At 37.5% G+C, this 27890-nt stretch overlaps 4 protein-coding genes across 10 annotated transcripts in view; 2 read left to right on the forward strand and 2 right to left on the reverse strand.

Moving 5' to 3' along the window:
• Positions 1–9974, reverse strand: part of LOC107087261 (kinesin-like protein KIF24) — an 18600-nt gene extending 8626 nt beyond the window's left edge. The window contains exons 1-9 of one of the 5 annotated variants that reach the window (XM_015378739.1): positions 9852–9974; positions 7939–8039; positions 7046–7849; positions 6623–6785; positions 6420–6517; positions 5777–5989; positions 5556–5643; positions 2909–3030; positions 295–400 (exon numbers count right to left, since the gene is read on the reverse strand). In XM_015378739.1, coding sequence (XP_015234225.1) covers positions 295–400; positions 2909–3030; positions 5556–5643; positions 5777–5989; positions 6420–6517; positions 6623–6785; positions 7046–7849; positions 7939–7997 — 1653 coding nt within the window. In that variant the 5' untranslated portion in view covers positions 7998–8039; positions 9852–9974. Of the gene's footprint in view, positions 1–294; positions 401–2908; positions 3031–5555; positions 5644–5776; positions 5990–6419; positions 6518–6622; positions 6786–7045; positions 7850–7938; positions 8152–8191; positions 8320–9851 lie in introns of those variants that run through there. The other 4 variants (XM_015378740.1, XM_015378742.1, XM_015378741.1 and 1 more) reach the window with 4 other exon arrangements.
• A 631-nt stretch (positions 9975–10605) lies between these two features.
• On the forward strand, positions 10606–14857 carry LOC107087267 (Rieske domain-containing protein-like). Of its 3 annotated transcripts, none has more exons than XM_015378749.1 (4): positions 10606–10674; positions 12014–12198; positions 12292–12326; positions 12883–14857. In XM_015378749.1, exons 2-4 carry the CDS (start codon positions 12027–12029, stop codon positions 13165–13167), a joined length of 492 nt encoding a protein of 163 aa, XP_015234235.1. In that variant the 5' UTR covers positions 10606–10674; positions 12014–12026; the 3' UTR covers positions 13168–14857. The 3 variants fall into 3 exon arrangements, with proteins under 3 accessions (XP_015234235.1, XP_015234234.1, XP_015234236.1); XM_015378748.1 differs by having other exon boundaries at positions 10613–10857; XM_015378750.1 differs by having other exon boundaries at positions 10613–10857; positions 12017–12198.
• Positions 14858–15612: 755 nt separating this feature from the next.
• gtf2h3 (general transcription factor IIH subunit 3) lies at positions 15613–20800 on the forward strand. The gene is made up of 13 exons (XM_015378804.1): positions 15613–15843; positions 15922–16001; positions 16332–16438; positions 17048–17190; positions 17337–17399; positions 19145–19174; positions 19258–19286; positions 19713–19787; positions 19893–19946; positions 20045–20113; positions 20190–20325; positions 20411–20447; positions 20531–20800. The coding sequence occupies exons 1-13, from the start codon at positions 15834–15836 to the stop codon at positions 20601–20603; spliced, it is 906 nt and encodes a 301-aa protein (XP_015234290.1). The 5' UTR covers positions 15613–15833; the 3' UTR covers positions 20604–20800.
• Positions 20801–21688: 888 nt separating this feature from the next.
• Positions 21689–27045, reverse strand: psmd9 (proteasome 26S subunit, non-ATPase 9). Its single transcript, XM_015378806.1, has 6 exons — positions 26869–27045; positions 26696–26795; positions 24509–24702; positions 24277–24378; positions 23944–24032; positions 21689–23807 (listed from the first exon to the last, which is right to left on the reverse strand). Exons 1-6 carry the CDS (start codon positions 26992–26994, stop codon positions 23780–23782), a joined length of 639 nt encoding a protein of 212 aa, XP_015234292.1. The 5' UTR covers positions 26995–27045; the 3' UTR covers positions 21689–23779.
• Between the last annotated feature and the right edge of the window lie 845 nt (positions 27046–27890).

The following is a 27890-nucleotide window of genomic DNA, read 5'->3' on the forward strand; positions in this document are numbered from 1 at the left end:
TATGAGAGAAAGGCCTAGTTAAAGTTCCCACTTTAACTCAATTGATATGCTGTGTCAGGACCATAAGATAGCTGTAAACGAAAGAGCCAGCTAATGTAGGGCTGATTGCTACTGTAGAACCAATGTTTCCAGGCAACAATTTTAAGTTGATAAATCCACTCAGAAAACACTAACTTAAACTTACCCAAAGGGATTTTAGAAGCCACAGAATCATGACCTTTATTCAGTTTTTAACATTTTTCTCCTATGACTTCGTATCATGAAATATATTTGAGTTAATGGAATATGTCTTACAGCGAGGAGGCTTTGGTTGATCTCAGCTCCCTCCATACGGCTCAGTTTGTTTGGTTCGCAGGCATCTGATGCCCTCTCACTTCCTGCAAGGTCCACGAAAAACATTCTGCACACAAATGGACAAAACACTGAATGAAAAGGTTCAACCACTTTGCCAGCAATATGTGCAGCTTAAATTCTCCAGGCTTTAAAAGGTCATATGAAATCATCAGTAAGTCTGTAAAATTAAAACTGAAACATGTAAATAGGTTATTGAGTGAATAATCTGAGTCATTAGTTCACTAAAAGCACCATATGTTTACATTTCATTATCATATATTCATTAAAGTGCAGGACTGATTATCAGAGTGTGTCATGGTGTTAAAGTAAAGAATATTCTGTAAATCTACCAAAATGGTGCCTGAAGTCCTTTATTTAGTGTTTGGTGTTTTGGACAGTCAAAAGTAAAATGAAAAAAATAAAACACCTCTGTAACCATTTGTTGCAACCCTTGTTAACTGTGATGTAATGATATGAATGAATTACCTTAAAACAGGAAAAAAAGGTTGCACATTTAAAAAAATCTAAAGCTTTTAATGACATCAAACTAAGTTATGTGAACTAATTTTGACCAAAAAATAGGATATGTCGAGATCCAAGAATTTCGAAAGAGTGGACATATTTATTTGTTTGTAGGTCTCCACAACAACCATTTAATGTGGAAGACTAGCTTAAAGTAGTCCAGAGTTGGAAGGTAACACTTCAAAAAACTATTCACAAATAAGAATTTGTGCACCTGAAATCTTCCCTACTTGTCAACATTTGTACTTTTCAATTTAAGTCCAATTTCACATTTAGGCCATATTAGCTTTCAAGAGTCTGACATGCTAAACCATTCCTCTTTGCAAAGACTGAAATTAGACCACCTGTGAATATTCTAACAAAAACATGCACATACAAGTTGTTCAATGCAACTCTGACCACGCAGAGACTACTTTAGATGGTCTATGTCATAAAACCCCAATAAGGAACTCTCCCTTTCATGTGGGGCAGCACGGTGGAACAGTGGTTTGTAACACTCCTGCATTGCAACAACAAAGCGGTCAAGGGTCTTTCTGCGCTTTATGAACAGCAGTGTTCAGTTCGTTCCACAAATTCTCGACTGGAACCAGTTCTGGACTTTGACTTGATCATTCTAACACCTGGATCTGTTTATTTGTGAACCATTCTATTGCAGATTGTGCTTTATGTTTTGGATCATTGTCTTGTTGTAATATAAATCTCAATCTCAGTCTCAGATCTTTTGGGATTCCAACAGGGTTTCTCCCAGAATGCTCCTGTATTTGGCTCCATCCATCATTTTAACCATCTGTCCCTGCTGAAGAAAGCAGGCCCAAACCATGATGCTGCAACAGCCAAAAAGTTTGATTTTGGTTTCATCTGACCAGACGACTTTCTTCCACATGTTTGCTGGGTCTCCCAGGTGGCTTGAGGCAAAATCTAAACACGACTTTTTATGGAAATCTTAAAGAAATGACTTTCTTCCATAAGGGTTAGGTTTGTGCAGCATATGACTTATTGTTGTCCTATGGACATAGTCTCCCACCTCAGCCATAGATCTCTGCAGTTCATCCAGAGAGCTAGCTCTCTGGATGAACTGCAGTTTTGGATGCATCTCTGATCAATCTTCTCTTTGTTTGAGCTGAGAGTTTAAAGAGATGGCCGGATCTTCATGGATTTGCAGTGGTCTGATACTCCTTCCATTTCAATGTTATGCTCCTTTGGGTGTTTAAAGCTTGTGGAAACTTTTTGTCTCTAAACCTATCCACAAAAGCATCTCAGACCTGCCTACACTGCAAAAAATTCAAATCTTAATAAGTAATTTTTTCTTAAAATAACTGCATTTTTTATTGGCTTGAGGGAGTAAGTGAGACACTTTGCCAATGGAACAAGACAATTTACATTTAAAAGAAGAAAAAACAACTGCATTGTCTTGTTTCAAGTGCATTTTTATCTTATCGTCTTATTTTAAGAGTAAAAATACTCATACCATTGGCAAAACCTCTTATTTATCTACTCAAATTAAGGTTAAATTCACTTAATTTAAGAAATCTTCACTTATTTCTAGATTGTTTTTGCAGTGTAGTGTGTTCCTTGTTCTTTATGATGCTATCTGATCTTTAAACAGACCTCTGAGCTGAGACTATCACAGAGCAGGTGCATTTCTATGGAGACTTGATTACACACAGGTGGATTCTACTTATCATCATCAGTCATACAAGTCAATATTGGATCATTCAGAGATCCTAAACTTCTGGAGAGAGTTTGCAGCACTGAAAGTAAAGGGGCCGATTAATTTTGCACGCCCGACTCTTCAGTATTTGTATTTGTTAAAAAAGTTTGAAATATCCATTAGATATTATTCCACTTCATGATTGTGTCCCACTTTTTGTTGATTCTTCACAAAAATTAAAATCTTATATGGAAAATTCAAGGGGGCCGAATACTTTTACTGAGTGTGTGTCTCTGTGATTGACTGGTTAACTCTGCAACATCTACGCTGCTTTTCACTCATACAACCTTTTCTCTATATTTCTCTCTACTAAAAAATTGAAAGAAAAAAACTGTTTCTTACCGTCCAGCTATCTTCTGGTTGAAATCCCTGAGCTGAATCTGAAGCAAGGCATGAGATCGAGACGAAAGTGGGTTCACACCACTTGTCCCTTGAGTTCGTTCAGCTGATCCTTGGGAAATTATCTTAAAGGAATCCAGAATGCAGAGAAAGAGGAATAGTGTGAGAGAAAAAACTTTTACAGGAGTTCTGTTACCTGAAATGCAAATACAATCTAAAATCCCTTTGGTATATTATCGTATTTATAGTGTCAAATAGTGGGTGAATAGAGGATGTAACCATGCATGTATTGTCATGGTTGAGTGGAGGTTTATGAGGACTAAAATGCAGAGACCAGGAGGCAGAGGTGAGTCTTACAAATTTAATGAGGCTAAAATCCAAACACCAAAAATACAAGGAACCAAAAACCAAAATATCAGGGAAAACTCACGTTGAGAGCCAGAGATGAGAAAGCACAAAAAGAAAAAAAAAACAAAAAAAAAACAGCACTGAGTTACTGCAGAGCTGGTGTATATATTGGGAGACTGAACAAAGATGGGCTAATCAGCAGATGGGGAGCAGGTGTGGGTAAGACCAACTAGGGAGAAGCCAAGGGGAAAGGAAAAAAGCACAAGGGGGCAACATAGGGTAACTAAAGAACTCAGCATTGGTAGAATTAAACTACAAAGACACAGAACACAAAGAAACTAAAACGGTACCCTCCACTTCAAGGGCAGATACGAGACGCCCTTGGAGTCCAAAAGCAAACCTGAAGTCCCAAAAGCACAAAACAAGCCACCCAGAGTGGGCGAACAAGGGCTAAAGAAGGAGGGCAAGAAAACAAAAACAAAAACCAGAGTCCAAAACAACCCAAAAATGAAAACAACCACCAAAGGTGGGCACTGAAGAAGCAGTGTCTATGGAGGGAGGCCATTAGGCTGGAGACGATGCAAAGTCTCTGGAGGCCAGCCATGAGGCCAGAGGCGAGGCAAAGAGTCTTGAGGACGGCCGTGAGGACGGCGACCATGGAGTAACTCTGGAGGATGGCCGTGAGGACGGTGGCCATGGAGTAACTCTGGAGGATGGCCGTGAGGATGGCGGCCAAATGAACACTTTAAAGCTTTAAAGATGGTGACAGCTGGGGAATCATGAAGGTGGCGTCTGAGACTAATGTAGAAACTGACCTGGTTTGGAGGTAAACTAATGCTAGCAGCAGGTTGACCCATGGTAGAGAGAGTGGTGGCGTCAAACTGATCCATCGAAGACGGAGTGGTGGCATAAGACCCCTTTTGGCAGGCCATAGCATTTCTCTGCCGGTGGCGGTTCCTGCGCTTGGATGGGGCAGACGGCATCAGCGAAACAGCAGTAGGAGCCATGGAAAACCGAAACAGCTGTGACTGGGGTGAGAGGGGGAGTTCCAGAAAGGTAGGCAAGTTGTGGTCTGGGTGGTGGAGGTTGGTTGGGTAACTGCAGTGGCTTGTAGATTCCCACTGCAGTGGCTTGTAGGCAGAGATGGGAAGTAATGAAGTACAAATACTTCGTTACTGTACTCAAGTAGATTTTTCTGATATTTTTACTTTACTTTACTACTTATTTTTATGCCGACTTTTTACTTCTACTCCTTACATTTTTACACAAATATCTGTACTTTCTACTCCTTACATTTTAAAAATTGGCTCGTTACTTTAGTTTTGAATCATTTCAATGGAGTTACCGTTATTATTTTTCACGTCATCAATACCAAATTCAATCTAATTGGATGGGAATCTACGTTGCATTTGACGCACCACTACAAGATGAATCGACAGATTTGGCGGTATTCATTGGCGGCAAATCATTGCAGCTTGGTGGCGGTGGCGTTAGCATAGTAGTATGGACGACGAGATGATTGAAAATGAACACAACGGAGATCTAGTCCTATTGGCAGACATCCATTTAAAATGTAGGCATCGGCATGAAAAAAGTGGTTTCTACTTTTACTTTTATACTTTAAGTAAATTTACAAGCCTGTACTTTGTTACTTTTACTTGAGTAAAGAAGTTTAATCAGTACTTCCACTTTTACCAGAGTATTTTTTTAAGACAAGTATCTGTACTTTTACTCAAGTACGGAAAGTGAGTACTTTTGCCATCTCTGCTTGTAGGTTCCATTCAAGCTCCTCAGAAAGGCCATTTACTCCTAGGGCGGTAAGGAGTGTGAAGTTTGCAAAAAGAATTTTCTTCAACTGACCAACTGCACTCACCCTCTTCCATGGCAGGCTGAGAGTAGCGACTATGTCCAGAGGATTTCTTATGATAAGGACAAAGTCTGTTTTTGAGTCCTCCAGGCCGGGCATTGCTGGGTCTATAATGGCTGTTTTGTCGTTCCCTCATCTCTGGCTTCCCACGTGACTTTTCCCTGACGTTTTGGTTAGCTGTATTTTTGGTGTTCGGATTTTACCTCAGTTGGCTCATTAAATTTGCAAGACTCAACTCTGCTTCCTCAACCGTGACATATATAATTTCCAAGAAGAGATTATTTTGTACCGTTGACAATCAAAATAACTTCCTGATCTCAGCTTTTAGTTTTAAGTTTATTTAAACCCCATAATTAGTTGGTTTGCTTTTTACAGTATAAACTCTGGGCAACACGTTGGGAGAATAACAATTATCATTTAAAAAAAGGAGCCAACCTCCAGCAGCGAGCTGACTGAATCCACCCTGACCTCCCGCAGACCTAAAATGTGAACCACTTTCTTTCCATCCTCCCTGGCAAATAACCTTCAGTGAAGAAAAGAAAAGTATACATTTTGGTCCCTATGAAGAAATAAACTGTACAACTGAGAAAACATGAAGAACATAGACTACAGTGAAACAAAACCAGATAAAACATTAATAAAGAGAAACCAATAACCTTTTCCTGTGTCCCAACAGGTCGTACAGATGACCGCAATAGATTTCAAAAAAGCTGACATAAACCAGCAGTGATGCGCATGTCGAGGACAGATAAGTGAAAATGTCCTGAACTGCCAGAGCATATAACCCATTTCCTCCAGGGGATGAACCCAGCATGGTGTGAGTCTTTCCAGCACCCGTCTGTCCATAGGCAAAGCAGGTGGCCTTGCCTCTGTGGATAGATACAACAAAAATACACACTGACAGTTCAATAAAGTGATACCTTGCAGAGCCGGAGATAAAACACTTCATGCTGTTAAGAGAAAAGATGAAAACATGGACAGTTCACCAGGCATAGGCCAGGAGAAGATTCTCTTTATATCGCTATCCTAGGGAGAAGAATGCACACAATTTTTTTTTATTTTTTTTTTACAAGAAGTATTTCTAAAGGGATAAAATAATTTTCCATGTGTAGGAGGATTCTTTCTGCCAGATTACTGGCAGTGCACAGCAAAATGTAAATGTAGTTAAAGGGGGCGGGACTGCATTATTCAATATTATGTTACTCCAACCTTAAAGCACAGAAATGCAATGATGGAACATTTCAGCAACTTGAAACTTTGGCATAGACTAAGCATTGTGATTCAGCAGTATACACATACCCACTAAGCATGTGCTGAACCAAAGGGTATGCCGTTTTCTGATAAACCTCTTCATTGGAGCTCCCCTCCCCAAAAACCTGGTCAAAATGGAACCTATGCTGCAGAAACACAAAGAATTAGACTATAAGCAAATGAAGAACAACAACATGTTTCCATGATAACAATATAATGGAATCATTTTTTTTTCTGCTCTGCATGTCTACCTGTAGTATATACTCTCTGAGATCGACAGCTTCTTTGCTTTCGTGCACAACCACACATTCTGCACTTGGAGTGGTCACAACATCTGCTTCTCCTCTTCTGCACTCTGCGTTAGTCAAAGGTCGTTTCCTCACACACACACTGATCCGTCGTCCTTCCACATGTCTGCAACAAAACAAATACATCGCAGTGTTAGTTGTTACTATAGCAAACTTATCAAAGTTTTTATAACCCACAAAAAGCTGCGTCTTTTAAAGGGATTTTGAATAAATGGATCAACACAAATTTGTCCAAATTAAAATAAAAAAAATGTGAAGTGTTTTAAGACCCCTTCATTCTAATAACCCTAAGAAAATCATATAACAACAACATTTTGCTGTCATTATCTAGAAACCTAGAAATAAAAGAACTGAAGAGCAGTTTACTTAGCAGCTGGATGAGAACTCAGAGGCAGTCCATAGTTGTAGTCAGCTGTTCTTTTTGCTTCGTAAACAGGTATGGGCTTGGTAACATATACAGGGCAGTTTTTCTTCCAAGAGCTTGTTTTTCTCTTTCTCTGTGCAAATGGTTTGTTGCATGTCTGACTCTTTGGTACTGATCTGATGTGAGAGTTGAACACAGAGGTTTCTTGTGTGATGCGCTGCTTAATGCTTTCTCCATTATGATGATCACCTGAACAGCTACGCTCATTTAGCGTACTGTTTTTGCTTTGTCCAAGGTCACACACCAAAGCACTTCGGCTACAAAGCCTGAGCTGAATGGGTGTGGCTGATGCCTTTTCAGGAACTGGATCATCACTCCTGTTTTGACCTGTAAAGGCATGAATAGTTTCTTCAAAGTGGGAACACAAGCTCTGATTTGTGTTTTCAGTAGAGAAATCCAGCCTTCTGCAAATGCATGATGGTCTGTAACAGGAAGTATTAGAATTACACAGGAAAGCTCTACTTTTATCGTTGTTGTGTCTCCCATCTCCATCACGGTTTCCATACCCATCTGGACCTAAACTACAATTATTGAGAGGAAACATCTCATCACCTCCTTCATAATCGGACTCATTGTACATCCCAACATTGTCATATGTAAGGCTCGTTAGATCATGGCTTTTAACTAGTTGAACGAGCTGGAAAAGGCGAGCTCTGTCCTCCATTGAGCAAACTCCCAGGAGGGGGTAGTCCTCCATCCTGAGAGCCGAAAGGTGGGCTGCCTGGTAAACACCCATCAAGGTGAACCTATGACAGAAAAAAAACATACACAGTATACAGTATAACATCAGATAATTCAAACAAACAACGTGCATTTGAATGACCTGTCTGCTTACCTTGCATAATAACGCTGCAGCCCAGCAGCTGTCAGACATTTGTAAAGGCAAACTGTCATTTCCTCCCTTGGCTTTTCTCCTCGTTTAATCCTTTACTCCACCTTACAAGAGACAAGTGGAAAATGTCACTTTGGCTTTTCTCTATTAGAAAATAAATAGAATATGAAGTGAGCAGCTTGTGTTAATGAAACTGCCACAGCAGTGGGTAAAACAGTACCCTGTCTGCTAAAAATGATGACCAAAGTTTGCTTACTGTGGCAATACTACCAGCATATCTTGTTGATTGGAAAGCAAAGCAAAGAGGTGCAGCACGATGCTGAAACCTGACACGTGTGCAGGATGGAGCCATGGCTGACACCGGTGCAGCTGTAACACATTTCTCTACAGTTGCAAATGTTTTAAATATAGAAAACACAACCCAAGCAACTGGAGACTTGTACTTTACACTTGCTTACAGCTAGAACTACAGTATGCTAACAAATGGAGAACTAAAACCCACTTACAGATCTTTTTAACCACAGTCCTTTTCAATTAGTCAGACAGACGACATTATTAGACCATCCATCCTTTTCTGTACATGTTTAATCCTTACATGATCGCAGGGGGTTGGTGCTTAGCCCCAGCTGTCATAGTCTCTGAAGGAGTCTACCTCCTGAACGGATCAAGACACTGGGAATTTGTTATATAGCCTCAAAAACGCAATAAAATCCATTAGGGAATTGCTGAATATTACCACGAAAGAGGGATGGATTCTTTGAAAGGTTGTAAGGAATTTATCAATGTAATTTGAAACGGCTACTGAATTGTGTTTTTTCTGATTCCTGAGGGTTCAAGGCTTTGATTGGCCACTTTTTCAAGGAGTATTTGAGCTTTATACGCATTCTCTCAAATGCTTCAAATTTGAGTCTTCTTCTACTTGCTAAGGGAAGTTGGTATTATTCAGAGTACAGCCAGCTCTTAAACTGCACTACATGTGCAGTGGGTGGCACTTAATCTGATTTTAATGGATTTGAGAGGAAATGCTGATATTATTATTTGAAAAATAAACAAAAAAAGACAGACATTTGAATTGAAAAAGCTTCCTGGACGGGAAGCGAAGCGTCTTCAAACCTTGGAAACCAAGTCCAGTGGATTGTTTTTTAAACTTTTACAGAAAAACAGAAAAAGGTTAACAATAAATCAAGTAGATTCGCTATCATTACGTTTTATGAACAATGTAGCCATACTGGATTGTGAAGTCTGGGTAGAGGAGATACTTCTGGCCTTTTTATTTGGATCTCTGATTACTGGGGACCCTTCTGTTGATTATTCTGTTTCAAGTTTGAATTTTTCAAATTTTGAGGAAAACAAATGGATACGTGAAATGTTTTGTCAAATGAGTCACAAACCAAGAGCTATAAAATCATTTATTTTTATTTCCTGCTCATCTGTTCTAGATATTATATAGGGGAGTGTCGGCCTAGTGGTTAGGGCATAAAAGTTGGAATCTTAAAGTTCTGAGTTTGAACCCCACTCTGGGTCTCTGAGCAAGACCTTTAACCCCCCATTGCTCCCGGGCGCCCCACGATGGCAGCCCACTGCTCCCCAAGAGGATGGGAGGTTTTTATATTATTATTATTTTATTAGAACACATAAGAGCCAATGGATCACTGTAAGTATATTTATATGATCTAATATATAATGCAACCTAAGAAAATATTAAATAAGCTATAATTAACATGACATAATTAAATTAAAATCTGATGAAATTTGTGAAATATCTGAAATTTGTGCCAGAAAATGCAACATAAGAAATGCAGAATTAAGATGCCTTTCATAGCCATATTTCATTTGAATACATGTAACCAAAACGCATAATCTTTATCTCTTAAATACAACCGACTATATATATAAATAAATAAAAAAATACTCACGCTTAGAAGGGAACGTTACGCTGCCGTTAATGTTTCTGCCTGCATGGCATTTCCGTACACAGTTCGGTCTCCATAACTACTGAAACAGTTCAGCGCCTCTTACTCTCTCTCTCTCTCTCTCTTCCTGGGAGCAAAGCTTTAGTCAAATTAACCTTCATATAAAGGGAGGTTTATATGCAGCCGGTCTGTTCAGCACGAATGATAATCCGCCAGAAGCTTAAACCCCACCAGAGCAACTACTAAACCCAAACACTTAACCACTTCAAGCAATGGTCAACTAAATAGTCACGTGGGAGTTATTAATAAAGGTGGTTTACTGTGTTGGGTTGTTTGTTGTTTCTTTTGAAAAAAAGAAAAAGAAAAGCAAAACAACTAGACCGGTTTATCATAAAAAAACATAGTTATAAATAATAATATAATATGTCGGTAAAGCTAAATACAGTCAAATAGGCTATTTTAAGCATAATTTGTAAATGTTTAAAAATAGTTAGATGTTATTTGTAAAAAGGGATTAGGATGAACATCTGCGCAAAAAAAAGAAAACATTCAAAACAGTCCTAAACATTTTCAAAATCATTATTTATGGAGTTCTTATCAAAAACCTTTAAGAAATTATACAATGTTTGCATTTATTATTTTTTTTAGCTGTTTTGATTAAGTTGTATTTAAAACATGTTTATTACAAATAATATGTAAAAGATGAGGCGGAATGAACAGCATGTGGTTTTATGTTTCTAGTGGGACTTAATTCAACATCGCTCCGCAACATTTGCTCGACTTCCTATCGTAGTTTTTATTTGTTTATTCGCGGCCAAAGGTTTCGGTAAGCTTGTTGGATATAACGAAGTTTTCTTAAGTGTAATTTAAGTGAGATAAATCACCGAAACCAGTCCTGTAAAGGAAGCAGTTTGGAGATAAACTATTTAGCCTGGGGACTCCATGGTCTGGTCCCTTTAACTCAGTCAGCTGAGTCACCTGAGTCAGAGAGTGACCAAAACTAGAACATGTAGGTTCAATTTTTCTTTGTTTTGTGTTGTACATTCCGGGTAAAACATACAAGCGAGCTACCATTCTATATGTCAAAAAAGAATCTCCAGTCATTTCTAAAGATTTTATAAAGTTTTTATTCGAATATCAGTTTTATCAGTCCTTCGAATGACCATTATTCTTGTATCAAGAACTAGAAATTAATTGTTTGTTAATTCTTGTTATTTGTTATTAATTTAACAACCTATACCTTTAAATAAAAACTTACATCAAATTTAAATTTAATGCTTACCAAACAATATCCTGGTACTTCCGGTGCATTCAAAATAATAATAATAATAATAATTTGAATCGTTTGGGCCAATCTTCTCTCTCTTTTTTTGTAGTTAGCTGTTACATACATTCTTGCCTACATCCGGTGGTTGCCAGTTCTTCTCTGACTCCACCCATGCCACTAATGAGAGCACAGCACTGGAATGGCAACTCACAATTTACATGTTTGGTGACAGAGGAGACATTTTTCCCTATTTGATGAAACTGGACAAAGAGAATGAAAAATATATTTGTAAAAAAATCCTAAAATGCTTCCCATTTTTAGCTCAAGATGTGGGACTTTGCTTTGCAGTGAAAGAATACAAACCTACTACTTTATATTTTCTCTGTATAAATTATTACAATTTTGCTGTAAACATTACTGTGAAGACCACCTACAACAAAGGTGGTTTTTAAAAAGGGAACAACTGGATTCCCACTATAAGCCCTAAAGTCCCATTGTTTTGTTTTTAAAACCTTTTTGGGTTTGCCATATCCTAAGTTACTGAGAACATTTGCCAAAACTAAACAAAACTTCTTGTCAAGCTCTTGTTTGTTTTTGTTGTTTGTTTGTTTTTTTCAAATAAGCAGCTGGATAGTTTGAAATTGATCTTGTAAGTAGAACCTAGACAATTTACAGAAATGTTTTACTTCAGAGTTATTGCAAATATATCTTAGGGGTTCCAGTTCAACAAACATCAGATCTTGGCCCATTAATATTTACTTTACTATATGATAAGTTTTCTGCCAATAGCTAATTGGGAATAAGCTTTTGGTACAAGCAGCAACATTTTATGACTGTAATCGTGTTGTCTGTTATAGTTAGTAAAGAATGCTTTAAACAAGTTGTGTTTGATTTGCAGCAGTACAATCAGGATGTCATCTGAGGAAGTCAGCCCCCCTTCCTCCTCTCCCACAATGCATTTCATCGGAAAGAAGGCAGATATTGTTAAGGCTGGCCGTGTGACAAAGCAGGTGAACGGATGCAGAGATGTGCTTGTCATGTACCACCATGGGCAGCTTTATGCATTGGACATGCGCTGTTACCGTAAGCTCCGTTTAATTAAGATCTGTGATTTTATTTACACAGTTGAACTACTGTAAGTTATAACTGCATGCCCCCCCCCTCTCTCCCCATCAGATGCAGGTGGTTCATTACAGAATGGAGACATTGAGGTTGGCTTTTTTTTTTTTGTTGTAAATTATTATATATGATGGGTTCACAGAGAAAACATGTTCTTGACACACCAAGGGGGAATAGGTTTATATCATCATCCATCGTGAAGCTTTGGGGATATTGTACTTCAGCCGGTTTAGATAGGTTGGTGAGAGTAGAGGGGAATATAGATGGAGTGGAAAAACAGCAGCAGTGTTATCCAGGCAAAGCTACAAGGTGAAGATCAAAGTATATTTATGCCGTAGGATAACCAAGTTAAAGTTTAAAAACAGTCTTGAAATAGATTTGAAATAAGTTGATATTAACTCTTGAGTGAGCTTGACCTGTTTTCCACAGAGAACTGGGCAAATCTTAATGGTAAACAATAATAAACTTTTAATGAATACGTTTTAGGCAGTGTGCATAATAGTTTAAGTATGTTTTATATTTAAGGTTTTGGTGTGTACAGGAGATTTTTTTTTATTGTATATTTCTATCATAATCATGGAGGTAGATTTATTGGTATACCTGATTTGTACTTTGTTTTAATGCTTTTGTCCCCTCCCTCTCAATAAGGAGTTCAATGGACGGCTTTGCATTGTTTGCCCATGGCACAAGTACAAGATTACCCTAGCAGAGGGCGAAGGACTTTACCAAGCTGTGGACGATCCTACTGTCAGACCACTTAGGAGTCACTGGCGCTCCAAGGGAATCAAACAGAGGGTTCATAAAGTCACTGAAGTCGGCGGGGATGTTTATGTGACACTGAATGACTCCAGCGACCCTATAGAGTCTGATGTCTATCAGACTGAGAAATACAGGACTGGTACCTTCAATATGCAGCCCAAAGTCAAGACGTAGTGGGACTATTAAACTGTTATTTTATTAAACTTTTTATTTTTTTTATTGTCCAACCCTCTCCTGCTTTCTAACGTAGTTTAATAATTAAACTGAACCGCGTGAGTACTTTTTGATATGATGTCAATAGTTTTCCATTTTTATTTTCTAGTACTGATCTTTTTAAACTCTAAAGCTTTCAAACAAAGCAATACCTCACAGGGAAAGAATTAAGCTTTCTTAGGGAAGTAAGCTATTATAGATCATTACAGATCAAGCCAATGTGCATCACTTTAAAGTTAACTGTAATTCACCCCTGGTGTCCTTAAAAGTGGGTTGTCCTTTTGTCTTTAAGTTACTTTTAACATTTAATATAACTGCTTTACTGTTTGAATACACTTCTTTTTTTAAAACCATGGTCTTTCTGGAGAATTTGACCATTCCTTCGACTAGTCAGTTGAAATTTGGTTTCTTGTTTTCCATGTCTGGTATGGTGAATATAAGAATGTTTTGTTCTTCCATTCTCTACAGGACTAGTACCGCGCAATTGCACTTTTTTTGTTGTTGTTTACAATTGTTTATACTGACGTGGCATGGTTAACCTTTCATTTGCCTCTCATCACCATAAATTTAACATTTTACTTGCCGTCTTTTAGCTGCTATATTTACTGACTGAATGTACACATTTGTAATAGAAAAGATATTTTCTTTTCTCACAGTTTGTAGCAATGTTGCCTTGCAGCAAGAAGGTCCTTGGTTTGATTCCCGGACCATGCAGTTTGCATGTTCTCCCTGTGCATGCATGGGTTTTCTCCGGATTCCCCTGCTTCCTCCTATAGTCCAAAAATATGACTTTTAGGTTAATTGGTATCCCTAAATTTTGCATGGTTGTATGTCTCTGTGATTCCCTGATATAGACTGGCGACCTGTCCAGGGTGTGCTCCACCTTTTGCCCATAGAATAATAGACTGCTGGAGGTAAGTCCTAGCTCCACCAAGACCTTAATGGATGGATTTTTCTTTTTTTAGATTCCATATTCAGACAAACTGGACCATTTGATTATTAACCCCTTTATGACAATTGTTGCAAATATGCAACAAACCCTTACAGCCTAATGTGAATACAACACTAACTACAATCTCTACTGCGACCATCACAGAAACATATGAGCTGATATACAGTACAACATTAGTGATTCTTGAGTTGCTTGGCCAAGGTAATCAAGAACTTCCAGAGGAAAATATCCACCATGGCAGAGAAAGTTAGAAGCCAAAATCAAGGCAACATGGAAAGAAGTAAGCCAACTCTTTCAGAACTCCAGAGGGGATCATTTGGCAAAGGAATGCTGCAGAAATATAAACAGATGCCCATACCTCAGCCACTGGAAATTGCCAAACAAAGACTCCAAGCCTTGGCAGCCTAACTAAAGAGCTACACCAAAGAGATGGAAGCCAGGCGAATAAACTAGCTGTTCTCCACTGAACCAGCTGAGGGGTACTCCCAGTGGCAGGGTAACAACAACACAAGCCAACTTTCCAAAGCTGAAGAGTGATGCACAGTGGCTAAAGGACCAAAGAGCTGACCATGCAAACCTCCCTTAACAAGGTCCTGTGAACATTAAAATGGCAGACCTCCAACAAAGACTATCTGGTCTACCAGCTGGAAATCTGTTAATACTTTCAATCCATTATAATTGCGATTCTTCTCAAACACATCTAAGCCTATTGAAATAAAATATTAACTTTTGATTTAAGTCGATTTGACTTTGTCATTTATTTTTAAGTATGTCCTTTTTTTCTCGTCTATTTATCTAACTTTTTTCCTTTCACAATTTTCTTTGAATATTCCAGCATGTTTTTAAGGAAGAGGATTAGGGCCACTGAAAAAAAAAAGTTAACTGATTTTTAAATAGTATTTCATTTTAATTTGGGGAAAAAGTCTGAATTCTGACTTTAATCTCTGAATTCTTTAATCTCTGAATTCTGACTTTTTTCCCCTCAGAATTCTGATTTTAATCTCTGAATTCTGACTTTAATCTAAGAATTCTGGATCTTATTGAAGGAACAGATGTGGGAGCACTCAGCTTTAATGACAAAGATGTGAGTTGTTTGGGACGGCCAGAACTAGGTGATTTTTTACGTGCCTAAGGGTTCCCCAGTTATGCTATTTCATTAATGGAAGAGAAGGTGATTAAAATAAGAGATTAAAGTCAGAATTCTGAGGGGAAAAAAGTCAGAATTCTGAGATTAAAGTCAGAACTCTGAGAAAAGAGTCAGAATTCTGACCTTTTTCTCAGAATCCTGAATTTTTTTCCCCTTATATTATACAGAAATAAAATGTAAAAATCAGTTAACTTTTTTAATTTTTTCAGTGGTCCTAATCCTTTTTGAACGTCTCGCGTTGTCGTGCAATATCAAACCTGGCGCTAGGGGGCAGCAGGCCGCTTCAGGCCCTGTAGACTAACAGGAAGTAGAAGAAGACGCAGCAGGTCGTAGTTCGGGATGTTGAAAGAAAAGGGGAAGCCGTGTAGTTTACCCAGAGCTGGAAAACGATAGCCTGATTTTATTTTATTTTTTTAAGACTATCAGTGCGGCGGATGTTATGTGGAGTAGTTGAGCTGAGATGGAAATCATCAGCAGATAAAGAATAACATTTCTTCTCCTTTGCTTTAAAACAAACAAAGTACCTACATGGCTTCAGGTCAGTGTTTGAACAGCTGTGGAATTGGATGCTTTCCTTTCTTTGCATGTGTTTCATATTGTATCCTGTTTTCTGCAGAGGATGAATGGAACCTTCTGGTCATCGTGGTGGATGTAAATCCCATCTGGTGGGGTCAGCAAGGTCAGCGTGAACCAGAGGTACTGTCTTCTCAGTCACATCTTTTGACTCTGGAGTGATTTGGCTAAATTATTCATTTTATTAATTTTACACGTTTTCTCTGCTTTGTTTTTATGCATTTTTAAATTATTATTATTGTTGTTTTTTTCCCGCAATTTTTTTGTGTGAATGTAATGTAACATGCTTCCCTATGTATTTATTTATTATCTTTTAATGGATTTTTTTATAGCGTGTTTTTATGTGTGAATGCAGTGTGACACATAGTTTGGACTATGTAGCAGCCAGAGTCTGTACCCAAATCCCATTTCCTTTGGGACAATCAAGTTAATCTTATCTTTCTGCTTTTCAAGTTCACTTTGTCAAAGTGTCTGGATGCTGTTATGGTGATGGGAAACTCCCACATGGCGATGACCAGGACAAACAGGCTGGCTGTTATCGCCAGTCACTGTCAAGACAGGTAACTACAGTTAGGAGCTACATGCTCTGACTGGGATTAGTGGAGCTTTACCATGTTTTCAGAATCCTTATGCTCAGATTTCTGAGATATTTTGTCGAAAGCTCCATCCATCCATTTGACTGTCTGACCAATATTTATATATAAGCCTATTATAGAGCGTGCAATCTATAAGGAAGCTGCATAATATGAATTAAAACAACATTTAATCTCCTTTTGGGATCATTCAATGACTTTGAATAATATTCACATTCCCAATTTTTTTATTTTCTAATCGTTTGAATAAAAAGTAATACCTCTATTAAAGGGTCTACAGGGCATTTATAATTTTTACTGTAATTGAATAAAAATCAGTATTATTCAAAAGGTTAGGTTTGTTTTTAGTCGAGATCAGCACATCTCTAGTTTATCTCTTTAAGGAATTTTATTTAAATTTCCATTTATTATACTCTAAAGTTTTACATAGAGTTCTGTTTTCACAGTATTCTGTTGTCATCATATGTCCATCTAAGCAGAAATGCAGTCACACCTAAATACCTACGACTGCTTTGTTTTCTTTAACTTTCTGGATTAAATGTTTTATACGTTTCACCATTTCTTTCCTTCTTCCAGTCACTTCCTGTATCCAAGTAAGAACTGGAATAATGGGGACAGCGGTGGCGATGAGTCGTCCTCCAGCCGAGATGGAAAGTACGAACTCCTGTCTGTCGCCAACAACCTTATTACTGAAGAGATCAGGAACATTATGATGAAAAGTGGGTATCAATCTGTGATTTATACCTGGTAACACTAATCTAAAAGTTTTTTATTTGATTTTACTGACAAGCATCTGTGTGATACTGTAAAGATATAACTTGTTGGATAATTCATTATTAAACTGCTGGGTGTCTTCTTCCTGCAGCTGAAGTAACAGGGAATTCAACCGACACCCTCTTGGCAGGATCTCTTGCTAAAGCTCTGTGCTGTATCCTTTCAGTCACTTTGGTCCAGTTCAGGAGAAGTGACAGAAAACAGAGAATTCATGACATTTATGTGATTTCTCTAAAGAGAGTTTCATGACATCTGGGCAGATAAACTAAAATTATTTTATTCCATTTTTCCTAGTTTTAGTTTTTGAACTAAATGTTGATCTTGAGTTAAATTTGACTGAATACTGACTTTTCATCTAAACAAAAAATACATTTCTCATCAGTTTGAATTTGCAATGGTTTTTGGCATGTACATACAGTATGAAACTAAACTATTTCTTTTCCTTCTTTTTTGTGGTGATAAACCATTGTATCATTATATTTTTAAGTTAATGAGCTCTGCAGGAGAAATGCTAAAAAAGTCTGCTAAATTTCCCTTTTACCTCAGGTGTAACGCTTTAGGCCTCAAAAGCCAGGGTCATGCATCTTGTAGATAAAGCCAAGTGGCTGAATGACAGCTGGTCAACCCTTACCTCTAACATCTACAACATTCATAACACTGAATACAGAGGACTGGAGTTAACCCCATCCTGCCTATTTTGGGATTGTTTTAAAACGTAAGGCTGAAGTTTTTCTAATACTCCCAACACCTTAACATCGTGCACATTGTTTTATGGTCAATTTTCCTTTCACGTTTTAGTGCTTAACTTAAAAAGGTCTCATTTGTATTTGCTGATCCCGTCCATTTAAACACAGTGTTTAAATGGACGCAGAATTAGCAGGTTTCTACAGATTGGAGGGAAAACATGCAGTGGATATTCCAAAAAAAGTAAAAAACAAAAAAAACACTGGACTTTGTTTTTCAAGTTTTAAGACAACTTGCTTCTCATCCAGCATCTTCAAACTTGGAAAAGTCAAGTGGTTGGTTTTTTTAAGTTTTCTGTAATGACTGAGAATCTTCTCCATCATTTAGACACAGATTTATAAGGCATCTTAAATCAGGACCATCAGGTGTGAAAGGAAATAGTTGCTTGTGAAGACCTCATGATGCATTCAGGTCTATCCTGAAATAACTCTTGCTTTCAGTTATGGTTGTCATTAAATGCACCTTAGTCTAATAAAGCACTTCTTTAAAATCAAAGTTAACCATCCTTAAGTGGGTTTATTGTCTGCTTTCTACTTATTTCCAAGAGATAAGATAGAAATAAAATAGAAAATAAGATGGTTTGAATTCATTGTGAGATTTTCTTCCCATTCAACATCTCTGAATGTTTCCAACAGCATCAACATGCTGACATTTGGTACTGTCCGTTACAAAGATCAGCAGAACTTCAGGAAGACACTCATCAGCAGATCTTGTTCAGTCTCTTTTACTAAGGTTTCTGGGCCTAATGAGGTGAAATAACACAAAAATGTAAAATCTCCACGCTGGGACAAATAAGAACTGATCTAATAAGTAGATCAGGGCCATGCTGATTGTTAGTGAAGCTAAATAGAGTTTTTGTCAGATTGATAAATTTTTTTTAACCAATGTTCACTATAAAGAGAAAGAATGTGACAAAAAGTCATGGTGGTTTTTTTTAGTTACTTTACATATAAATAGATAAATAGACAGCTTAGTCTAAACAAACATGGAATGCTGGAAATCTTACACGCTGGAGAAAAATCTCTACAGGCGAAACTCCGACCCACACATATGTAACGATCTAAACTTCTTACTGCTGAACCTTTTAAATACACTTTGCATATGTATTGGCTCTGTAAGCTGTTTTGGAAATTTCCTTAAAACTTCACCTCACAGATATTCACAGGGTGTCAAAGGAATTAGAAGGTAATGTCTGCTTAGATCACTATGTCCAAATGTAATTCATTGTCCTCTATTAGCACACTACAGTGTCTCGATTGTTTCTCTAGTTGGACAGGAGATGAAGTCAAGGATATTGGTAAGGTCTCCTTTTATTTTTCACTTTATTCTTTGTAATGCTGATTTGCTATCATTTGAACGTCTCCATATCTGCTCGCCTGCCTTCTAAGTCGTACTCGCATATTTTGCTACTTCCTGCCTTTTTGCACTCATTAAAAATTCCCTGCCAGTTTATTTCTCCTGCTAGTTATGCATTTTGATGTATTCAGCTTTGGGCAGAGAGTCCCATCGCCTACTTTGAGAAAAAAAGATGACTGTTTTTAATTATTTCTATTTACATTTTAAAGTCCACGTTTACTACTGAAAAATACTTAATTTAAACATGGTGCAGCCCATAAAATGATAAAATGTCCCATTATTTGATCCTAAAGCTTTCTCCTGATCACTGTCGATCAGTTTGTCTTTGACTGAGGATCGTGTTTTTGCTTTTCTCATATTTGTTTAGGTGATAAAAGCAGCTGATGACTGTGCTCTCCAGTACATGAATTTCATGAATGTGATTTTTGCTGCACAAAAACAGGTGAAATCCCAAACTCCACTGCTCTACTCATCTTTTATTATGCATTTATTCAGTTCATTAAAAAAAAGCAGAAGATACACAAATTATTCTTAATATTTTTCTCAGAACATCCTAATAGATGCGTGTGTGCTGGACTCAGATTCAGGGCTCCTTCAGCAGGTAGTTTTGATGCTATAGGAGGCTTATTAGTATAATCAATGACAAGTTGTTTGAAGATATGAAAAGGAAAAAGTTGTAACAGCTGGGATGTGTTTCAGGCCTGTGACATAACAGGAGGTTTGTACCTGAAAATACCTCAGAAAGTAGCCCTGGCTCAGTATCTCCTGGTGAGTGTTGCTCTCGCTGCTGTAGTCTGTGGTTGATCTGTGCTGAAGGTACATTTTTATTTTTTTGTGTGGACAGTGGGTGTTTCTGCCTGACACAGAGCAGCGCTCCCAGCTGGTGCTGCCGCCTCCTGCTCATGTGGACTACAGAGCGGCCTGTTTCTGCCACCGGAACCTCATCGAAATCGGTTATGTCTGCTCGGTTTGTTTGTCCAGTGAGTACCGTACTCAGGAATATGAATGCTTTTCATAGAAAGAAAAAAAAAATGCACTGATGACTTTTTTCTAATTTTCTTAAAGTTTTCTGCAACTTCAGTCCTATTTGCACGACATGCGAGTGAGTCCATTCATGTAGCGTCACCACAACATAAGTGAAAACAGTTTTCTGATCATTTGAACTAATTCGTTTTTTTTTTTTAGGACGGCGTTTAAAATCCAGCTACCCCAGATAGTCAAACCTAAAAAGAAGAAACTGAAGCAAGCGGTCGGATGATTTTTTTTTTTATATGCCATTGAGGCAGATTTGTTTAGTTCATATGAGAAGCTGCCCCTCATTCCTTTAACACCCTGGGTAAAATGATTTGCTATATGAGGAAAAAAATCTTTGTTTAGAAGGGGAAGATTGTTTCAGCTTAAAGATACACTCAATTATTTGTTCACCGTATTTGATTATTTGTGCAAAAAAAAAAATGAAAGCTGACATTAGCTACTTAAAAAAAACTGCAGCTGGGACATGTCTTTTTATAATAAACCTTTTCTATCAATGTTTGTTTCTTCTATCTTCTTTATATGTGAGGGATTCATTTTCATTTTAGAGTATTTTAAAGCAAATACAGCAGTATTTTTATTCACAGATTTAGAATGTAATTTGGTAACAATAAAGAGACAGCTTTTTTTTCAAAGATTGATTTCCTGACAAATATGTCAAATATCTTAACTTTATTGGCTTTTGATGAATGAATTAAGTTATTGCAAACTTCTTGCATTCCAGAAAATGGTTTAGCTATGTTAAAATCTATTTATATCTGGATAAAATTCTCTTTGCAAATTGCAGATAAACTTTAATACATTTTGTAGCACAAATTTAGGTCCCAACATGTATCTGGTTAAATATTTGAATGTTTAAATTTAAGCGGACTCCATAGCCTCAGAGGATTGAGTTAAGGAACATCAGAATAAAAACATTTTGGTGTGCTTGGGATCGTTTTGTGTCCAGCTTTCAGTCATCTGAACTGCAACACTCAGATGGCAGGAACAGAAAACACCTAGAATACGCTGGAACATCTGTATTTCTGTCCTAAGATCTTCATGGACTGAGAGAAGGCTGACCAAAGAAAGAACCTACAAGCATGAGAGGCAGAATTCCAGCACCTCACATGAACTAAAAGAGGGAAAAAAAATCTTTACTATCCCATAATAGATAAATTCAGATGGGTCAGTGACAAATGACCCATACATTTCAGAGGACAGAGGAAAATGTTTTGGTCAGTTACACTGTAAAGCAAAAGAGAAAATAAACTGTAGTTATTTAAATATTTCATACATTCAATACAATTGTTTGCTGTTTTAAAACACGTCAAAACCAGCCAACAAAATCACACACTTTTATTAAACACCTGCGCAGATAAAGGGATTAATGGAAATGTATAGTGTAGTTGAGCACATTGGAAGGTCTGCACATAACGATATGCATGAGGAAGCAACAAAATTACTGTAACGGAAGAGATGAAGATTGATAAATGTTTTTCCAAATTAAGGCTATAAACTGAACAACCAAGGACAAACTATTCGGCACGGCAGTGATATAATCATGCAGCGGTCCTGTCTCAACACCACTGGTAGGTTGTGGTGGGTGGAACACTGAAAGAGACCTCAGCACGTGTAAAGACGACCTAATGATGTTTCCATTTTAGAAAGGATAAATCAGGCTAAAGTGAAGCTTCTAGAATTGCTCCAACATCAACACTGTAAGCAAAGGTTAAGGTCCGCACTTGGATTGGATCCCAGGAATATAATAGATTTAAAATAGCTGTATTGTTTCAAATACAAGGAGTGGTGAAGAATCTAAGCTTTAGAGTCTGGGAATCTTGTGCAACATCCAAAGAGCCGTTAAACCAGCCATTAGTTTGGCTTTTTGTACATACTGTATTTGAGTCTGGATGTGTTATGCAAACGTTTTAAACTCCTTTTAATTTTAATAGTTCAGAACTGAACGTCTGACATTTTGCAGTGTCAGCATGGTTGTACAATTTTAAATCCATTTGAATTTAAAACCTTTTTGCACCATTTTTATTTTTGTTCCGTTAACGTTTAAACATTCTTTGCACACTTTTTAAAACCTTACAATATGACAGTCCTGTCGCTGCTGCACTTAATATTTTATCCTTTTATCCATTTTGTTTCAACTTCTTCGTATTAGGAGGCATATTCAATAATTTTTCAGTGTTTATACTCTGTTCATTTAAAATTACAACAAAGTTTGTTATTTTAATCTTGGAAATATTTGGCCACAGACTTGGACTCCAGAGAGGTTATCTTCAGATTATTGCTGCTCCTTCCCCACACTAGATCAACTCAGCTTTTTTGTTCTTATAAGAAAGCAAAAAATAAATGTAAGCAAAGCACACATTGAAAAAGATCTGTACAAGCTTCTGCCTTTGTGTAAAGATAAAGGATAAGAAAAACATATGGCTTAACTGTATATTTTTTTCAACCCAAAGCAGTTGCTGCACTCATTGAGAACTGCCTGGTTTCAATCAGAAATATGCAATAAGTTAAAAACTGTCCAAATGGGTGGATGTCTCTATTTCCACGACCAGATTCCTGTTTTACTGGGGAAAAAAATCAGTATTTTGTAGCTTTTGGTTTTTTAATCACCGATTTTAATGTTTTACACTTCAGAGGAAGCACTTTACTCTTATCGCTATTAAAAGGTTAAAAATCTTCTATTTCATGTTCTACCTCTGATGCTTTGTCTAATGTACAGCTGAAAATATCAAATCATTTCCCTTGAAGGTCAATATAAAAAAAAACACAATTATAAACCACATCCAGGTTAATATAGGAATTATTTTTACAACCGAAGATTACCTCAACAGTCCAAACATCAAAAAAGGAATCCCACCCAATGACAACCATATCTGCATAAACTGATCTCTGCCATTTCTAAAAAAAAATATATTTCTGTAAAATAATTCACCCTATGCTGAATTAATTAAATTAATACATTTCTTTGCAGCAGCCGGTCCCATGGGGACTGAATGAAATGTATTTACTGCATTTTATACAAGTGAAAATATTGCTGATTTTCTTCAGGAACAACCTTTATTCAACTCCAGTAATATTGTGCACACCCAGTCTAGAAGTTATAGAAGAAACTCATCTGCACCCATATTAACCAGATCCTTCTGAGCTCCTTGGGGAAAGAACAGGTAGAACACAAGAGTTGATCCACTTCTTCCTTAGTAGTTTGTTTAATTCAGTCCCCTTTGCTGCAGCGCTCCAATTTTGACATAATCCATTCAGAGTCACTGCACGGATAATAAGTTTAAATGTTCACACTGAGAAACTGAATATAAATCCAAACTTCTGTTGAATAGAGTACAAAAACAAAACTCAGGGAAGGAGAATGAGAGTCCCAGGTTCCGATCTGGAAAAAGCTTATGATGATTATCGCTGGACTGGAATGATGTTGCATCTGAAAAATAAAATAGAAAAAAAAAGGATTGTAATCTGAACAGTTATTCTACAAAGCTGACTGTACCAATTTATCGCTACCTGCCATCTACATAGAGAAAGATTTTTTTTTTTCTTTCCTTCCCTTGTGCACTCACCCCAGCAGACCCCTGCCGGACCACCGCTGTGGAGTCAGGCTCATCTGAACCTTTTGGCCGTCTCTGATCACAGCGACGCGTAAAGGTTTCTAAAAGCAAAAACATTACGCTGTTGTTTACACTGGGTGATCACCATATTCAGAAGGTGTTATAGTCAAGGTGTTATACAGTCAATGTATCCAAGTTTGCAACATTTTTTAACACAAAAAATGAAAATAATACAGTTGGACAAAATATGAAGAATTAAATCTAATTAACAGCTGAAAAGCATATGAAGATGCATAACTTCTTTTCCTTCTAAATAAAATTAAGTAAAATAAAAAACAAACTTACTCCTTCACTGTGTTGTACAACTGAAGCAATATTCTGCAAGTTCTGGAAGTTGTTTGTGTTCACAGAGCCAAACTCAATCACTTCATCTCCTACCTTCAGACCCTGTGCAAAAAAAAAAAATTAAATAAAAACAAGTTATGCTTAAAGAAATAAGCTCAATATGCATGACTGTCAGAGTAAATGACACATGACGGGTTTACTAAGTTAAAAGGCAGAAACAAATGTCGCTCACAGCTTTAAAGGCAGGCGAGCCGCCAGTGACAGCATCCACTTTAGCAAAAGGAGGAGGCAGAGTGGGCTGCTGCTCCATCGCCTCCTGCTGGCTTCCAGCCTCATCTTGCTCCCGCTTGGCTTTCTCTCGAGCATGCAGCTTGTGCAGAGCTTCTTCTATCTCTGCCATGATGGCTTTGTGGTCATTCTGCAGGCCTGAAACACAAAGGCACCAATTAATTGCCGTATACTTGTTCCAGCAGCTAGAAAATTAAAAATGTATCTCTTAAACTCCAAGAGAGAAAAAGGAAAGTAAAAGAACAAAAGTAAAGTTAAATAGTGGAAGCAAACATCGCATCACAGCGGAGGTCCAGGAGAAGATAAGTCATCTAGAATCAAGAGGTTTGAAGACCTACAAACTTTTTCAAAGTAACTCAAGAATGATGCTCAATGATGCCTTATAGCAGAGGTCTGCAACCTTTGAAATCCAAAGAGCCATTTAGCCTCATGTCTGGTTGTTTAGAGCTGCAAATACTTTATAACAGTTCAATTGAACACAGCTTTGTCTGTTGCATATCTGATATAGTAAATCTGTTGCCATTTCAAACCAGTTTATTTGTATCATTAGCTTTTCAAATAAGAAAAAACAAAAAATGTTTCATAAAGATGAAGCATGGATTTTCCCTTCATAGGAGATTATGTAAAAAAAGAAAAAAATTATCTACTGATAAGAAAAGTAGATATAAAACATATATTTTTTTGTTCTTTTAATGTTTTGTGTTGTGAAAATTAAATCGAAATAAGAACTCTTCAAAGAGTGGTATTTATCATTACACTAGACTATCTGCTTCGTTATATAATTTTAGGCCACTATTAAGAGCCACTGTAGAAACAACTCTGCAGCCGCAGGTTCTTGTATTATAACATTTATTACCACTAATCTGCTTTTTGAATCTCGCCTCTCTTGAACTGTAAATACTGAGGTCATCTTATCAATCATGGGATGCCACTCAAGTTCACGTTTGTAAAAATTGATGAGTGAATTCAAAAGGGCTGGGTAAAAAAAATCGATTTTGAATCGATTACTTTACATTTTTGCAGAATCGATGTCTAGGAAATGAGATTGATTATTTTAATAGTGACATGCATGACGTTCACATTCAAATGAGCAGGAAAGATGCACTCAAGATTACTTCAAGCCAGACAGCTTCATCTAGCTGTGAATTACCGGTAATATAGCCAATAGGTTGACTGAAGACAATAACAAATGGGGACTGACCAGCAAACACCCTGTAGTTGTTACAGACAATGCTGCACATATGTTTTGTGCATTGAAGATAATGCTCATGCATGTTTGCTGTCTCTCCGCTGTGTCACGTCTGCTTGCTCGAGTGAGGCTTCACTTTTTCACTTTTCACAAACAAGTTTGCACTAATGAGACAGTTTTGTTCACATCTCAAGCTTAAACTATCTGATTTACAAGTTTGCACTTTGTGTTTAATGTGACAGGAAAAAATAAAATACATGAGTGTTTTGAAACACAGTTGAACCACTTTCATTATTGTAAAAACAGATCGAATCAAAATTTATCGATTTAGAACTGTATGAATCAAAATCGAATCGATTCAGGACTTTGGCGAAAATACCCAGCCCTAGAATTCAAGGACGAACCAGTTATGAGTTTCTTGGACATTTTGCCACAGAATCAAAAATAGATTTAGGTCTGTAGAAGGGCTAAAACAATTAATCGGATTAATCGATTATTGAAATATAATCGTCGACTAATTTAGTAATCGATTAATCATTATCTGGAGTATAGAGACTCTAAAACGTGCCTTTAGCTGACAGAGACCCACTTAGAGCAGTAATTATACCAAAATTGGAAAAAAAAATGTAATAATGTTGCATTTAAGGTAAAATAAATTTGTCTGTCAATATTCTCTATCCAGATATTTTTAGTTTCACCTGATTTACTTTCATAAAAAGTTTTCTTTTTAAGAATCTTTTGCTACCCGATCATTAATCGATTAATCGACAAAAATAGTCGACAAATTAATTGATTTGCAAAATAATGGTTAGTTGCCCTGTTCTGTAGCTCATTCTCATGTTAGAGACCTTATTTTACTATAAAATGCATTTACTCTCTCGTGGCTACCATTAGTTCAACAAGGCTCTGGACCAGGAAGAATATCAAATAACTCAGACTTACATGAAATATTGTGCCTCGCGTCCCTAATCGTGTAAAGGTTGACATCTGCTCGAGGGTAGCCCTCAGCGTCCACCAGAGGACCATCAACCCCAACACCTTGCTGTAAACAACAGGAGAGCTGCTGGTTCAGCGCCGCATTAACTCGTATCTGCACCGTTTATGGGTAAACTTACGTCTTCCAAGACATCTTGGTAAGCCTTTATCTGCTCTTCGATTTCATCTTTCTTTTTAATAAGGTTTTTCACGTCGTCCATTGTTATTTCAGAGCCCTCTGCTCTGTTTTCTCCCGTCATCTTCATGGCTGCTACACTCAGAGCTTCCGGGCTGCAAAAGTTCCTATGACGATAGTTCCGGTGCAGCGCCCCCACGTGTCCAAATGGCGACGGTACCGAAAATGTAAAACCATTTACAGTACTTGCAAAAAGAAACGAAACAAAAACAAAACAGCATTAAAAAAATTTATTTACATAATTAATGAGATGTTAAATAATAAATATCTATTAGACGCATCACATATTTCCTTTAGTTGCATCAATGCTAAAGAAGGCTTTGGGGGGAAAAAGTTTGTTTTGTTATTAAATTGATTGAGTGCAGACTAAAACTATGTGCTTCAACAAGATGGTTTAAGCAGTTTGTTCAAAATCAGTTTACTCTGAAAAACTCACACAATGAGAACATACAATTAGGAGAAATTTATTGATACAATTACTTTGTCTTTGGCGCCCAGACCTTGGCAGGAAACATGGTTAATTTTGATAGATGTGCATGAACAGGAGCAAAGAATAGGGCTGTCCCCCCCCCCCAGGCCTGAAACTGGTGGTGGAGTGGAGATAGATGAAGTTGGTCAGTCTGCAGACTGCTGGTTAGTGAGATGGTATGCTGAGCTTTATGGGGAGATCCAGTGGAATGTGTGAGCTGATACTAGAGTTTCACTCAGGGACCTGGAAGATGGAAGTCCAGTTGGATAACACAGGTTGAGAGAACCTGTCCATGATGAGAAAGCATGGAGCGACAGTGGAGAGGAAAAACTCCCCGTTGGGAAGAAATTTATGGCAGAACCAGGTTCAACATGGTGGTCTTCTGCCGGACTGGTTGAGATGAGACAGGGAACGCAGTGAGAGTCTGGGAGAAATGACACTCTGATGAAGCTTTAGATACGATGGTGGAGGAGGGGCTGGAGGTGGGTTGGAATGGG

This window comes from Cyprinodon variegatus, unplaced genomic scaffold (genome assembly GCF_000732505.1).
Source record: "Cyprinodon variegatus isolate N-32 unplaced genomic scaffold, C_variegatus-1.0 Scaffold178, whole genome shotgun sequence".
Lineage (NCBI taxonomy): Eukaryota > Metazoa > Chordata > Actinopteri > Cyprinodontiformes > Cyprinodontidae > Cyprinodon > Cyprinodon variegatus.